This window comes from Triticum aestivum, chromosome 3B, assembly GCF_018294505.1.
Source record: "Triticum aestivum cultivar Chinese Spring chromosome 3B, IWGSC CS RefSeq v2.1, whole genome shotgun sequence".
Taxonomy (NCBI): Eukaryota; Viridiplantae; Streptophyta; class Magnoliopsida; order Poales; family Poaceae; genus Triticum; species Triticum aestivum.
In genome coordinates this window covers 215,204,972-215,220,090 of record NC_057801.1, presented here as the reverse complement: position 1 = coordinate 215,220,090, position 15,119 = coordinate 215,204,972, and the positions used below count along the sequence as shown (strand labels likewise).

General features: G+C 51.5%; 2 protein-coding genes across 2 annotated transcripts; one reads left to right on the top strand and one right to left on the bottom strand.

Moving 5' to 3' along the window:
- The first annotated feature begins 1,604 nt into the window (after positions 1–1,604).
- On the top strand, positions 1,605–11,275 carry LOC123069427 (40S ribosomal protein S15a-5). Its single transcript, XM_044492281.1, has 3 exons — positions 1,605–1,910; positions 9,910–10,070; positions 10,888–11,275. Exons 1-3 carry the CDS (start codon positions 1,781–1,783, stop codon positions 10,984–10,986), a joined length of 390 nt encoding a protein of 129 aa, XP_044348216.1. The 5' UTR covers positions 1,605–1,780; the 3' UTR covers positions 10,987–11,275.
- Positions 11,276–12,500: 1,225 nt separating this feature from the next.
- Positions 12,501–13,511, bottom strand: LOC123069426 (CASP-like protein 1C1). The gene is made up of 3 exons (XM_044492280.1): positions 13,232–13,511; positions 13,026–13,128; positions 12,501–12,936 (listed from the first exon to the last, which is right to left on the bottom strand). Exons 1-3 carry the CDS (start codon positions 13,384–13,386, stop codon positions 12,724–12,726), a joined length of 471 nt encoding a protein of 156 aa, XP_044348215.1. The 5' UTR covers positions 13,387–13,511; the 3' UTR covers positions 12,501–12,723.
- Positions 13,512–15,119: the final 1,608 nt, after the last annotated feature.

Sequence of the window (15,119 nt, the reverse complement as noted above, 5' to 3'; positions counted from 1 at the left end):
GCCACTCAGTGTCCAAACGGTCTGTAATTAAGTAGTCTTTATGGTCATGATGACACTTTATGTAAGGCGTTACCTGTAACGCCAGGCCTTAATGTACTTTAAACCCTCCGCTACGTGGGCTGGCTGGGTCCTGGCAGACACTATATAAGCCACCCCCCTCCACTGGCAGAAGGGTTCGCACCCCTGTAACTCATACGCTTATAATCCAGTCGACCGCCTCCGGGCTCCGAGACGTAGGGCTGTTACTTCCTCCGAGAAGGGCCTGAACTCGTAAATCCCTTGCGTATACAACTACTCCATAGCTAGGATCTTGCCTCTCCATACCTACACCCCATTCTACTGTCAGTCTTAGTACCACGACACTAACCGCACACCATATTATCTCACTCACCATCTGAGTGTGATCCAAGACCAATGCAACCAGTGTTCCGGTTGTCTTCATCAAGTCAACCCAACACCGCCAGGTGGAGTGCCCATCAACGAGTATGAGCCCATCATCCAAGTTCTTTACAAGCAAATGAACACGAGAGGTAGTGGAAAAGGCTTCTCTTTGCATCATTACTACAAGGCTCTTTGTGGGAGATGATAAGCAGGCAAGAAGGAACTATGGAACAACACCGAAGAGGACAGTAATTAACACCTCTATTGATGATGGTGACTTGGTAGAGAACCTCTTCACTCCTCAAACCCGTCCGGATGGACAAAAAATATGATGTAGATAAAGAAGATTGGAGGTTTTTTTAGAACAAAAGGAAGAGCCCACTACAATGGTGGAGGTGAAGAGGGCATTGGTGACCAAACGGAAGGAGGATAATTTGATTTGTTTCTACGAGCTCAAGATGATCGAGGAGGAAAGGTTGAAGGCAAAGGTGGTGGCCAAGGAGAGGAAGGTGAAAGAAAATGAATAAACACTTAAAACTGAGGTCCAAAGACTTGCAATGAAGGCCGAGGAACAATAGAACAAGAGGAAGATTGAGGAGAAAAGACTTGCAGTGGATACTGAGGAACAATAGACCAAGAGGGTGCCCGAGGAGCATGCTATCATGTTCATGGATCCAAACAAGATGGACGAGAGGGCGAGGCAGTATTGGGAATTTGCTAGTGAGCAGATATTGGCCAAGTTAGTTAGTAGTGGCGGCGGCAATGATGGTGACGACGACGATGGCTCGAGTGCGTGATACCCTTGTAATTGATGACGCCTTGTGTTTTTTTTTTTGGAATGAACTTGTTCATTCAGTACCTTCTGGCTCAGTTCTGATTATGATTTAGGAGTACTAGTTGCATTATGATGTGGTGCATTTGAATGGTTTAAGTTTTTTTTTTTTTGCGAATTGAATTGTTTAAGTTTGTGTTAAAATGCCATGCATTTATTTGCATTGTTTGCGAATTGGCATTTTTTTAGGAATAGGGTAGATGAAGAAACATCTCAAAATATTTTTTTAAGGATAAGGATAATAAGATTATAACGAATTTAAGATTTTTTTAGACAATAATAACGAATTAAAGAAATGAAGGATGGACGCAGATGCCCAATGGACATCCAATCGTTAAACAGCAGCGTCACACTGCTCGTGGAACCAAGCCCAATAGACTCCCCAGGTCCATGACAAAGACACACATTCGGCCACGGGCAGGCTCTCTCCCTAACGCCAGGCCCACTTCTAACGCTCTGCGTCTTCCCACCCTTCTCTTCTCCATCACGAGCGCCGGCGGCGGCTGGTAGAGAGGCGAGCCGAGGGGTGCTGCTACGAGCGGAAGAGGCGAGGAGATCGAGCGAGCGATGGGGCGGAGGATCCTCAACGACGCGCTGCGCACGATGGTGAACGCGGAGCGGCGGGGGAAGGCGACGGCGCAACTCCAGCCCATCTCCGGCGTCATGATCTCCTTCCTCAACATCATGAAGCACCGAGGTATCAGCTACTCCGTGCTCCCTCTCATCAAGACGCTTCAGAAGCTTCTGCACAACCCCCTCGTCCCTAGCATCTCATCTTATCTTCTGTTACGCCCAAGAAGAACACGAGGGTTTCATCCATGATGAGAGAGGAATATTTTTTTTTTTGATTAAGATGGGAGAGGAGGTTGGTGGTGGTTTCTTCAACAACTTGTGATTTTTTATTGTCAGTCTGTTACTTATATCTCACTAGATTCTGGATGCGCAGAATGTACCGTGAAATCATTTCATTGCCTTGGATTTGTGTTAAATGTGAAAATGTGAGCTGGCATTGCAAAGATGAAGGCAAGTCTGACACATTCATCAGATATGCAAATTTATTGGTAGCTTTGTGTTCGTCATACATACATACAACAACAAAGCCTTTCAGCCCCCCAGCTTGCTGTAGTTGTATGAAGAACACAAAGCTACCAATAAATATGCATATTTTTTTTAGAGGAAAAGGGCTCTCGCCCCGGTTCCATTGCAATAACGAAACCACAGCAAACAGTGTCAACAGATACATGGCGCGCGGGGGATATACAGCCAAAATGCCGCCCCAGCATGACTCGAAGCAGTCTACACTCCTCTCCCATGGGTCTGACTAGACAGGGAGAAGACAAGAGAGCAAAAGAGAAAAGGGAAATAAACAGAGTACATCAGACACCAAACTGAAAAGAAGTCTAAATAGGAATCCTAGAGCAGTCGCATTTCCCCATATCTTCTGTTGTTTTTGGTGTCTTCAGAATGAAACTCCAGCACTGAAGCAAGGTCTTGTCGCTCCAGAACACTGATGTAACCCTAGCCAGGGTCTGGCCAAAGAAGGAGGGGCGGCGCTCGCGCCATTTGTTCCAGTCGCTGCACTTGGAGATGACATCTCCCTTTGATTTGGTCCGCGCACCTGATCTCCCACAAGGCCAAAGTGGTAGCTGTTTTTCGCCAAAGGGCCTGCATCCCATACCAAGGCACAGCATTGAAACAAATGTCATTTCGATATCTTCAGAGAGTCCACAGCGCAGCTGAATGAAGCATAATATCTGCGATGTTATTACAATTTCTGGCCCACCACTCAAGTAAACCATTCGAGTTAAGCTCGCTGGCAACTCCGGGGGTGCCAAAAATCCCTCTCCAGAGTTCTTTCGAAACCACACATTCAAAAAATAAAGACATAAAGACAGGTAGCATCATCTACATGCTGTCTTTTTTGCAAATTATCCCTGGTTAGTAGTTTGTTCTTAACAAGCAGCCAAAGAAAAATCTGGATCCTTTGTGGAACATTAGCGTTCCAAATCATATTAATGTTATCTGGAAGCACTCCTCTAAAGTTCACAAAGTTATAGAAGGATTTAACTGTGTAAATCCCTTTAGACCCCAAGTTCCAAACAATAGTATCCTCACTATCATTCAAAGCAATATCCTTAATTAAACTAAAAAGCTCATTCCAAGCAGTAAGCATATCCCGGGAAAAGCACCTCCTGAAGCTGATTTTCAGGTTAGTACCATCCCAGACCTCACTGATAGAAACGTTTGTGGAATTAGCAATACTGTACAGCTCCCAAAAACTGGTAGCAAGAGTGGTATTGCCTATCCATTGATCTTCCCAAAACCTAACACTCCTGCCGTTGCCAACCTTCCAGGAAAAACCTACCTTGGCTGCTTTAACTGCCCAAAGTATTCCTTTCCATAGGGGTTATGTCATAGCTTAGACGGAGTTATGTCATCTCTTCTAACCGTTGAAATAATCATGCAAGCATTCCTCTCTAAGAATAAATTTCAGGGAAAATGGTATTGTGTACTGGAGCTAATTATACTTGTCTCATCTGACTACCTTCAAGAATGTCCTCTAGTTACATCGTGAGGAACTGTCACGCTGAAATTGTGACCACTCATAATTTAACATCCTTGTGTAGGAGAGAAAGGTGTAATGGAGTGTTGTATGGATCAACTCCACCTGCTTGGAGGAGTAGGTTATGTGTGAGAATAGCAACTTGCTTCTTTAATACCCCGTTTTTGTTTTTTAAGAATGTTGTTACCTAGTAATGTAATAATCTTGTATTTGAATCACCAGGCATTATACACCTTCATTTATCGAGAACAAGTGAAAAAATAAGTTATTTGGGGTATTGGCAGCCTTTCCTTTATCATTTAACTTCAGCATGTGAAAAGAAAGGGGAAAAACGTTATGAACATGTAATGTTATTTAGTCTCCTCCCCACTGCTGTTGCAAATTAAGCTCTTGAGAGGGTATGAGAACTGGTAGGACTAGGGTTCCTACCAGCGCGGCTACGCAGGTTATAGGGATGAGGTGGAGGTGGACGAGGGCTGGAGCGGACGCGCCGGCGAGTGGGCGCCGTCGCGGCTAGGGTTAGGGGCGGCGGCGTTGGCTGTTGTCGGCTAGGGTTCCGGCTCCTCAGGGAGCCGGGCAACAGAAGATTATAATATCTTTATTGCTTGATCTCAAACGATGTCTTACAACTAGTATTTATAACTTTAGCCTAAGATAACTTGCCTAAAATAACTTGCCTAAGATAACTTGTGGGTCAAGCCCCTAATACTAATGCCCGGTGGGACTCTTCCTGGTATAGACCAAACCGGTCATAACATCTCTCCCCGCCTGCGCAAACAGCTCGTCCTCGAGCTGAAAGTCTGGATAGTGTTGGCGGAATTCTTCACGCTGCTCCCAAGTACCTCCTCCTCCGGAAGGCCTGCCCACTGAACGAGGATGAACCAGACGCCACGACGGAGCTGCGCCTGCAATACCTTTGCCGGCTCTGGAAGAATGCGACCATTGGCGATGGGAGGAAGCGCCGGTGTAGCCGCCGGTGGCTCGCCACGGAAAGGCTTGAGCAGCCCCACATGGAAGACGTCGTGGATGCGAGCGCGGGCTGGAAGCTGAAGACGATAGGCCACCTTCCCAATGCGCTCCAAGATAGGGAAGGGCCCGGCGTAGCGAGGGCCGAGCTTGCGCTTCGCGCGCGGGTCGAGTGACTGCGTAGAGCGGTGGAGAAGACGCAGCCACACCCAATCACCCACCGCGAACTCCGCCTCGCGATGATGATCGTCGTAGTAGTGCTTGGCCAGCTGCTGGGCCTGAAGGAGACGCTGACGAACCTCAGCAAGCATCTCCTCACGAGTGCGGATGAGGTCACCCGCAACCTCCGTCCGAGCTGTCTCCGGATCCACCGGAAGTATAGGCGGGGGTGGTCGACCATAGACCACCTCAAATGGCGTAGCGCGCAGGGCGGAGTGATAAGAGGTGTTGTAGCAGTACTCCGCCCAAGAGAGCCAGTCCACCCAAGCGCGAGGCCGATCACCTGTCACACAACGCAAATACATGGCAATGACCTTGTTAACCACCTCGGACTGACCGTCTGTCTGAGGATGGAACGCCGTACTCAGGCGGAGCTGGACACCCGCCATCCTGAAGAGGTCGCGCCAGACATGGCCCGTGAACACGGGGTCTCGATCACTGACGATGGAAGCAGGAAACCCGTGTAGACGGACGATGCCGTTGAAGAAGGCCCGGGCCACGGACGCCGCCGTGTATGGATGGCCGAGTGCTATAAAGTGGACGTACTTGGAGAAGCGGTCGACCACCGTGAGGATGACCGACTTGCCGCCCACCTTGGGAAGGCCCTCAATGAAGTCCATGGATATATCCGCCCAGACCTGAGATGGCACCTCCAAGGGCTGGAGTAACCCGGCCGGCCTGAGAGTCTCTGTCTTGTTGCGCTGGCATGTCTGACAAGACCGAACCCAGTCGCGGACCAGGGCGCGATCGCCAGGGATGTAGAAGTCGGCGCGAAGACGATGGAGGGTTTTCTGCATACCCTCATGACCCGCCGAGTGGGCGAGCTGTAACACCTGGTGACGGAGATCATCCTGCGCCGGAACAAAGACCCGACGCCCATGTAGGAGCAGTCCATCAGAGAAGCGCCAAGGCTCCTCCAGGTCGCCGGCCGTGAGCTGCTGCTGAAGACGGACGACGTCGTCGACCGTCGCAGTGGCGCGGCGAATGTCGGCGAAGAGGCCGAACGTCGGCCCGGAGCGGATGCACAGGGCCGCCCCGACGGACTCGTCGGCGGAGGAAGCGAGGTCGGAGTCACGACGGGACAGCGCGTCGGCCACGGTGTTAAGGCGGCCCGGCCGATACTCGACCGAGAAGTCGAAGCCGAAGAGCTTGCTGATCCACTGGTGCTGCGGCACGGTCGACAGCCGTTGGTCTAGCAAAAACTTCAGGCTGTAGTGGTCGGTGCGAATCTGGAAGGACCGTCCCCACAAGTATGGCCGCCAATGACGAACGGCCTGGACAAGGCCAATGAGCTCCCGCTCATATGCTGCCAGCTTAAGATGACGCGGAGCGAAAGGCCGGCTGAAGAAGGCGAGGGGCCCATCGCCCTGATGAAGCACGGCGCCGAACCCTGCGCCCGAGGCGTCACAGTCCACCACGAACGGGCGGTCGAAGTCGGGCATCTGGAGGACGGGGCCCCTCGTGAGGGCCCCCTTGAGGGCCTCGAACGCCGTCGTTGCCTCGTCGTCCCAGGCGAAAGCGTCGCGGTGAAGCAACCGCGTGAGGGGCGCCGCGATAAGCCCGAACTCCCGGATAAATTTCCGGTAGTAGCCGGCGAGGCCGAGGAACCCGCGGAGAGCCCGCGGCGAGTGAGGCGTTGGCCATGCGGAGACGGCTGCCACCTTGTCGGCGTCCATAGCCACCCCGTCGGCCGAGATGACGTGGCCCAAGTAGGCCACCGAAGGCGTCCCGAACGAGCACTTCGAGCGCTTAAGGTGGAGGTGGTGCGCTCGAAGCTCGTTGAAGACGATGGCGACGTGCTGGAGGTGCTCGGCCCAAGACGCACTGTAGATTAGAATATCATCAAAGAAAACGAGCACAAACCGGCGTAAGTAGGGCCTGAGGACGTCGTTCATCAAAGCCTGGAAGGTCGCCGGGGCGTTGGTGAGGCCAAAGGGCATCACCAAGAACTCGAAGTGGCCGTGATGAGTCCGAAACGCCGTCTTGGCGATGTCATCCGGGTGCATGCGCACCTGGTGGTACCCCTACCGGAGGTCAAGTTTGGTGAAGAAGCGCGCCCCGTGGAGCTCATCGAGGAGCTCGTCGACCACCGGAATAGGGAACTTGTCCTTAAGTGTGACAGCATTAAGGGCACGGTAGTCGATGCAGAAACGCCATGTGCCGTCTGACTTGCGGACGAGAAGCACCGGCGCGGTAAATGGCGAAGTGGAGAGCCGGATGATGCCTGCCGCGAGCATGAGCGCACACTGCCGCTCCAACTCATCCTTCTGCAACTGTGGGTAGCGGTAAGGCCGTACCGCCACCGGCGCGGAGCCTGGCAGAAGATGTATACGGTGATCGTGTGGGCGGGCGGGCGGCAGTCCCTGTGGCTCGGTGAAGATGTCCGCGTGCTGCTGGAGGAGGCTCTCCAATAGTGGGTGCTCGGCCGTGGCGGTGGTCGCGGCCAGCTGGAGTGGAGTGGTTGGGGCGGCACCCCCAATGCCGTACCACCGAATGCGGCGGCCCAACCGCTAGAAGGTCATCGTCAGCGCGTCGAAATCCCATAGAATAGGACCAAGAGTGCGCAGGAAGTCGACGCCGAGGATGAAGTCGAAGCAACCCAAGTAGATGCCGGCGCAGGTGATGGTGAAGTGCTCGTCGCCGATAGTGATGGGCACGTCGCGGGCGAGCCCGTGGCAGCGGAGACGGTCGCCATTAGCGACTGTGACTCGCAACTGCTCACCGCCGGTTGGCTGTAATGCAAGGCGCCGCATGGTGGTCTCCGGCAGGAAGTTATGCGTGGACCCTGTATCCACTAGGGCCACCAGGCGCTCGCCCTGGATCATGACCGGTAAGAGCATCGTCCGTTCATCACGGATGCCGGCCAGCGCGTGTAGGGACGCCACGAGGGCGGTGGCCGGGGCGGGCGCGGGTGCCGCTGCGGGTTCCGCAAGGGCTGGAGCGCCGAGGCCATCCTCCAGTGTCTCCTCCTCAGTCTCGTCTGTCGTCTCCAGGTAGAAGAGGCGGGGACAGACATGGCCCGGTGCATAGGGCGCATCACAGTTGAAACACAAGCCCAGGCGCCGGCGTTCCAGCTGTTCCGCCTGAGTGAGGCGCCTGAATGGCCGCGTCGGTGCCGGGGTGGGTGCCGGGGCGGCTGTGGACGACGCTGGTGCTGCCGGAGACGGCCGGGGAAGCTGTCGGCCCCCACGTGGCACGGATGGACGCGTTAAGGCCTGGGCGCGCTGCTCGAACGCCCGGGCATAGTACATGGCCGTCTGAAGGTCTTGGGGCCCCTTCATCTCGACATCCACGCGGATGTGGTCGGGAAGGCCGCCGATGAAAAGCTCCGCCCGCTGTAAGGCCGTCACACCGGGCGCGTGGCACGCCAGGGCCTGGAAGCGGTCGGCGAAGTCCTGCACCGTGGAGGTGAACGGCAAGCGGCCCAACTCGGCCAAGCGGCTCCCGCGGACCGGCGGCCCGAAACGAAGAAGGCACAGCTCTCGGAAACGATCCCACGGGGGCATGCCGCCCTCGTCCTGCTCGAGGGCGTAGTACCATGTCTGGGCGGCCCCGCGGAGATGGTAGGAAGCCAGCCAAGTACGCTCCGACGCGGGTGTGCGCTGTCCGCGGAAGAACTGGTCACACTGGTTGAGCCAGTTAAGCGGGTCGTCGGAGCCGTCGTATGTGGCGAAGTCGATCTTGGCGAACCGGGGCAGCTGCTGGTGTGGCGCGCCCTGGCCCACTGTCTCGGCGGTGCGTAGGGCGGATGATGGTGCGCGGTCCATGGTGGAAGGCCCGGCGTAGTTCCCGGTGGCGCCCGACGCCTCGGGCTGCAACGGGAAACCGGACGGCGGACGGGCCCCCGGGTAGGCCGAGGGCGGCCCGTGAAGCCAGTCGGGGAGTGGTGATGGCGATGACGGAAAGCGGACCTCCTGGATCGGAAGCCCGCTCGGCGACGACCGGCCCAAGTTAGGGCTGGGATGGGGCGGTGGAGGACCCTGCTCCGTGGCCGCTGGAAGTGACGGCGCAGCGGAAGACGGCGCGGCCGGCGCGGTCCAGGTGGGCCACTGCGGCCCCGTGGTGGCGGCGAGTGGCGCGGTTGCCGTCGCGAGCGGCGGCGGCCACTGTGGCCAAGGCGGCGGCGCGGCCGCCGGGGCGGGGAGCGCCGGGTAGCCTCCGGTGATGGCCCCCGGTACCGAGTACCACGGCAGCGCCTGCGGACCCGCGGCCATGGCGTGATGTAGTGGTGGAGGCGGCCCGTACGGACTTGCCAGGTAGAGGCGAATGCCCTGGACCGCGGCGACTAGGTCGTTGAGGGTGACGGCGGCGGCGTATGTTGGACGGGGGTCGGTGGCCGCCCGTGGCCTGGCGCGGTGCCGGGCGCCGGGAGGGTCGGCGCCGAGAGCGACGCCGTGGCGCCCGGCGTGGAAGCGGCGGCGGTGGAGGAGTTGGCGGCAGCGGCGGTGGTGGAGTTGATGGGCAGCGGCGGTGGTGGCGGCGGCGGCGGAATTGGAGGTGGCGAAGACATGGTCGAAACCCGGGTACCTGATACCAAATTGGTAGGACTAGGGTTCCTACCAGCGCGGCTACGCAGGTTATAGGGATGAGGTGGAGGTGGACGAGGGCTGGAGCGGACGCGCCGGCGAGTGGGCGCTGTCGCGGCTAGGGTTAGGGGCGGCGGCGGTTGGCTGTTGTCGGCTAGGGTTCCGGCTCCTCAGGGAGCCGGGCAACAGAAGATTATAATATCTTTATTGCTTGATCTCAAACGATGTCTTACAACTAGTATTTATAACTTTAGCCTAAGATAACTTGCCTAAAATAACTTGCCTAAGATAACTTGTGGGTCAAGCCCCTAATACTAATGCCCGGTGGGACTCTTCCTGGTATAGACCAAACCGGTCATAACAAGAACATTTCTTTTGCGGTGGTAATTTTCCCTGAAATTTATTCTTTGGACATTTTTCAGGTTACATAAAAAATTTCGAGGTCTTTGATCCACATAGGGTTGGAAAAATCACCGTGGAACTTCAGGGAAGGATTAAAGATTGCAAAGCTCTCACTTACAGGCAGGACCTCAGAGCTACGGAAATAGAAAAATACAGAACTAGGATGCTTCCAACACGGCAGGTATTTTATCAACTCATATTTGATATTTGTGAACATTCATATCTTCTGTTAGTTGAGGGATACAGTTATCTTGCTTGGTCTATTTTGGTACTGTTACTCATACCGTGAGAATCAGGAAGGTGAAGATATGGCGTGCCAGACCTTGCTAGCTTAAATGCTTATTATTGAATCCATTCTGCTACTTGCAGTGACAACATATACAATACTGATCATGAAATGTACATTATGGCTATGAGCTACTAAATATTGACTAGATCAAACAGTATTTTACTTCTACTAGTACGTAAACTTTTGAAAACATTCTAATAAACATGCCATTGCGGGTTGTGGCAGATTTTTGAGTAATTGAGTAAATATAAACCAAGCCATGGAAGGATGTAGTATAAATGGTCATCTGTCCCTGTTGCAAATAGCACTTTTGGAAGCAAGTGAAAAAGTCCACAAGTTATCTCTTTTTGATGACAGACCATAGAAGTTTGCTAACTTCGTTGAATTACTTTTGTCGCAAATATGAGTACTCCATCTTTTCATTTAGAGATGACTTGGCAAGTGAGAAGAAGTACACATTCTCAGGGAAATTACATAAAACAACAACTAACTGATACTGGTACCTAGTGTAAACTTTCTTGTCTTTACTCTTATTATTCTGATATCTTTTGATCGCATCTCTGGTGTGGATGTCAAGCGAAGCACTTGGTAGCTAAACTAACTTCCGAATGCTTATTTGTCCTGCTTTATTATGTGCTATTTATTTATTTGTAGAGTTAGTGTGTTATTTCTAACACATTTCCTTTTCGTGCTCTTATTTGCTTTGCAGTGGGGCTATGTTGTGGTGACCACCCCAAATGGCGTTTTAGATCACGAGGAAGCAATTAGGCAGAATGTAGGTGGCCAGGTCCTCGGTTACTTCCATTGAGAAGGAAAACACAGTTATCCCATGCTGAGTCAGCTCTGGGTTGCATTGTTATCTTTCTGTTATGATGACTGAAGTCATTTTATTTGGACATTTAGAGCTTGCTGCTTTTGTTCATGGCCAGCAAAAAATGCGATTACATCTCAGAAGTATGTCTCGCAACACTGACATAAATATTGTAATCCTTCTTTGGGACAGGTATTTCTGTAGGTGTAATACACCCATGTACTTCGAGATACACGATTAAAGCTCTAGTTTGAGCATCTACGATCTTGCTGAGAACCTTGTCGCAGCCACTTTTCCAAAATCTTGCATGCACCGGGGATTTAAAACACACTGTTAATTTGGGGTATGTTTATGTTCTTGCTTGAGGCAGTATTGACCATTATTGTTGCAAGATTATGCAAGTTAATGCACTTGTTGTTTATATATGTAGGTGGTGACATGTTAGCAGCCCCCTGGATCTTGTTTCTGCTAGAATATGATGCGCTTGGTCTTTCTAACCTGCATTTGCATATATCTTTTAATCTGTCACTGACTAGCTGGCTGTAGCTATCCTCGTGGGCATTTTCCTGATCCTCTCATTATGTAAAGTCTTTTTTTTGCAATGCGAAGATCCCAAATGTCAAATGAGTCTTGGCATCACAAGACCCTTTGTCAACATTTTTTTTTACTCATCCACAAACTTGAATGGAAATGTCTCATAAATATTGTTTTTAGATGACAAGTTTGGTGAAAATCATAACACATTTTAACCAAGAATAACGAGATCACCCTGTTCATTTTAGGGTGAGGGAGGGACCAAAGTGATTTGTGAGCTGAAAAAAACCTATGCCTTCTTTCCCACTACCTAAATATGCAGCTCAATATTTTTTTCCAACCAAACTGCAAATCAACATTTTTTTTCCGCAAAAACTGGACGTTTAGCAACACCTAACTCAATCTAATAAGTACTTCCTCCATCCCAAAATAATTGTCTTATTTTGGGATGGAGGGAGTACTTCCCTTCGACACCTTTTGATTTGGAACCTTCTGTTTTGTTATCTTATTGTTAAATTCACTTGTGAGATGCGTGGCTCTTAAATATTACTCCTTCTGTCCAACGTTTTCTTTTTTGCGGTTATAATATAAGAACGTTTTTGACACTACACTAATGTCAAAAACGTCCTTATATTATGGGACGGAGGGAGTACTATAATCGGACGTGCATTCCAATACATGTTCGGACAATAGCTTCACCAGTCTGCTCAGGGTAGCTGTACATGGGCTAATATGTGCTCTTGATTGTGTGTATCATGACTTGAACACTGGACCTTGCTAGTTAATCCAAAAGGAGATCCTGCCATCCTTCCCGTTGACTCAACTGAAAATTTATAATGACAAAATAATGTGGTTTAAACAAGAATATGGTAGTGACATCTCAACTAACTCTCTCATTACTCGCTCATACTCATACATAATCAAAAGAAGAATCGATCTTGGCCGACTCACAGTGACAAGAAACATTGTTTGTCTCATGGATCAAAGAACATTTGCTTATTTATTTCACAGAATTACCTTCAAATTAATTTACATAGCCTGGGTCGACGAAGCTTTAGTTCTACCAAAGCAATACTAGCATAATTTTGAAGTCTAAAAAACTGCAAGTAATAATTTCAGAATATCACAAACTATGCTACTGAGAGAGCGTGTATATTCGAATTTATTCTCTTCATGCAGTAAAAACCAGCGACAAATGCCCTAGCTGTTCATGGTGTAAATGGAATGGAGAACGACGAGCAAGTGAAGGACGACCGCGACGAAGCCACAGGCGAGAGCTCCCGTGACATGGTCGCAGAAAGTGGGTACTAGCCCGCAGATCGGCTGCCAGCCGGCATGGCTGTTCCCGTTCTTCCCCAGGGCCGATATGGCGGCCGCGGCCGCGGCGGCGCCGGTGAGCACCATGCCGAGCGCCTGCAGCCCATGACAACAAGTTCAGCAAAAACGACCTAATCAGAGACGTGGCCATATTGGCCGGGCAGCGTGGTGCGCCGTGAACTCACCGCGTCGGCCACGAGGACGTGCCTCGCGGCGGGGCTCGCCGGCGGCACGAGGAGGGCGAGGAGGCTGTAGGCGCACGCGACGACGTTGGCGGCCACGAAGAACCTGCAAGGCACGCGCGCGCGCGCGCGGCGTTTCGTTCGTTCTCGGTGACACGGCCGGCACGATGATACGGAAACAGCTGGGAGCAGCAGCTATAGATACTTACACGAAGGACGGCGTGTATTGGAACTTGGCCTGCACCTGCACGCCGAAGACGGTGGTCGTCTTGTGGCTCGTGGCCATGACTATCGCCGCGACGCCGGCCGCCGCCGCGGTCCCGATCCTGAGCGCGAGGACGACGGACCGCCGTGCTTTCGCCATGGTTGTCTAGGCACTTATGCCGAGCACTTGTGGTTGGGCTGAAGTATGTTCGGTAGAACGCGGTCTCATGCACGGAGCAGCTTGTGGAAGGGAGGGAACTGAATACGTGTGCGCGACTAGGTGTGGTTTGTGATGAATTATATACTCCTACTACTACGTTCCAGTCAATGTAGTCGTTATTATCTTAAATTATGAAGTCGATGGACTACCTTGTTTCCTGGGACTTGAACTCAACAAATCTCAAGAATGATGGGGAAGGGGCTCGGAGTTGAAATTGTGCAAAGATAACCAACCAGGGACAAAAACCGTTCTTCCTTCCATCTAAAGAAAGAGTGAGGTATCGTAGACCTATCATCGAGGAATAGCACTACTAATTACAATTTTTTGACGAAACAAACATTTTTTTTTTGAAAGGAGGGAATACCCCTTGGCCTCTGCATCATCGAGTGATTCACATCACCTTTTATTGATTATTTCAGAGTTCAATATCTGATCACAATAGCTGCCGCACGCAGTTGCCCAAGGGAAATAAAAAGCAATAGTAGAAAAATGAATCTCATACACCATAAATCCTACTAATAGCCCACCAACTAAATTGGTTGAACAAATCCCGAGAGACCATCTCGTATCGATTGCACTCAAAGACTGTGGGCTTCCAATCCTCCTCCTTGCATAGTAACGATCATGTATGGATCCAACTGATGGCCTTGAAGATAATCTGCAAAAAAAATAGAACTTTCCTTTTGTTAAAAATACGGTCATTACAAGTGTTTGAAATGGCTTAAAGTAAAGCCCAAATTTTCATACGGATCTGAGACTTCAACTTGGGATACACTCTCACTAACTAGTTTTCGAACATATTCATATCACTTGTGGGTAGAGGTAGATTAAAAGTTATATGGACCGATCGCCATAATAGCTTGGCAAGTGGGCAGTGAAGAAATAGACACTGAATCGACTCCTCACCAAAAGCAACCCTTATTTTCACCACAAAAGCAACACACCGTGCAAGTGCATCCTTGCCAATATTTTTCCCAGCTTTTGTTAAGATGACCTTGCGATGTAAGAGCATCTACAGCCGCAACTAGCTATTTTGAGCCCCTAAACATCCGCTTTGAGCCCTCGTTTGCTCGCGTTCACATCCACGCCTCTCAAACTGGCCTCCTCGTATTGGGACATTTTGATAAGCTGCTTACGTGCGACATGGCCAGAGCACGCCCCGGCGGAAAAAACGACGGCCGGCCCTCCAATGCTCAACCAGCAGTGGTGGTAGTGGTCGTGGCGAGCTCCGGTGTCGAGCTTCGCACGCGCGGACGCATGTTGTGGCGCTCGGCAAACACGCAACCGCAGCGACGGCGCAGACAACACAAGCGGTGGCGGTGCCCAGCTCGCGCGGCAGCACGCACAGGCAGCAACGGCGGCTGGGCAGTACATGCGGCTGCACAAACGCATCGCGCGGCAGCGCACACACAGGCGGCGATGGCGGCTGGGAGTACATGCCGTTTTGATTCACATTTTTCACCGTGGATTTTCCTTCAGTATGACGATTGACAAATGGCTAGTCCAAGTCAACAGTGGGTTGTTTGTGTTCATGTTACTTTCTTTGTATCCTTAGAGTTTTGTTGTGCTGGAGTACAAACTATAAATTAGAATTCATCATTCTAATATATGGAGGCATTTAACCTTTGCTTCTGGTTACGCTTTCTAATAATATGGTTGCATGCATCGACTGA

Excerpts from the sequence above, each read along its gene's own strand:
- LOC123069427 (XM_044492281.1), top strand. The coding sequence starts at position 1,781 with ATGGGGCGGAGGATCCTCAACGACGCGCTGCGCACGATGGTGAACGCG. Across the intron at positions 1,911-9,909 it reads CAACATCATGAAGCACCGAG|GTTACATAAAAAATTTCGAG; the intron begins GTATCAGCTACT and ends GACATTTTTCAG. Across the intron at positions 10,071-10,887 it reads GGATGCTTCCAACACGGCAG|TGGGGCTATGTTGTGGTGAC; the intron begins GTATTTTATCAA and ends TTTGCTTTGCAG.
- LOC123069426 (XM_044492280.1), bottom strand. The coding sequence starts at position 13,386 with ATGGCGAAAGCACGGCGGTCCGTCGTCCTCGCGCTCAGGATCGGGACC. Across the intron at positions 13,129-13,231 it reads CAATACACGCCGTCCTTCGT|GTTCTTCGTGGCCGCCAACG; the intron begins GTAAGTATCTAT and ends CGTGCCTTGCAG. Across the intron at positions 12,937-13,025 it reads ACGTCCTCGTGGCCGACGCG|GCGCTCGGCATGGTGCTCAC; the intron begins GTGAGTTCACGG and ends CATGGGCTGCAG.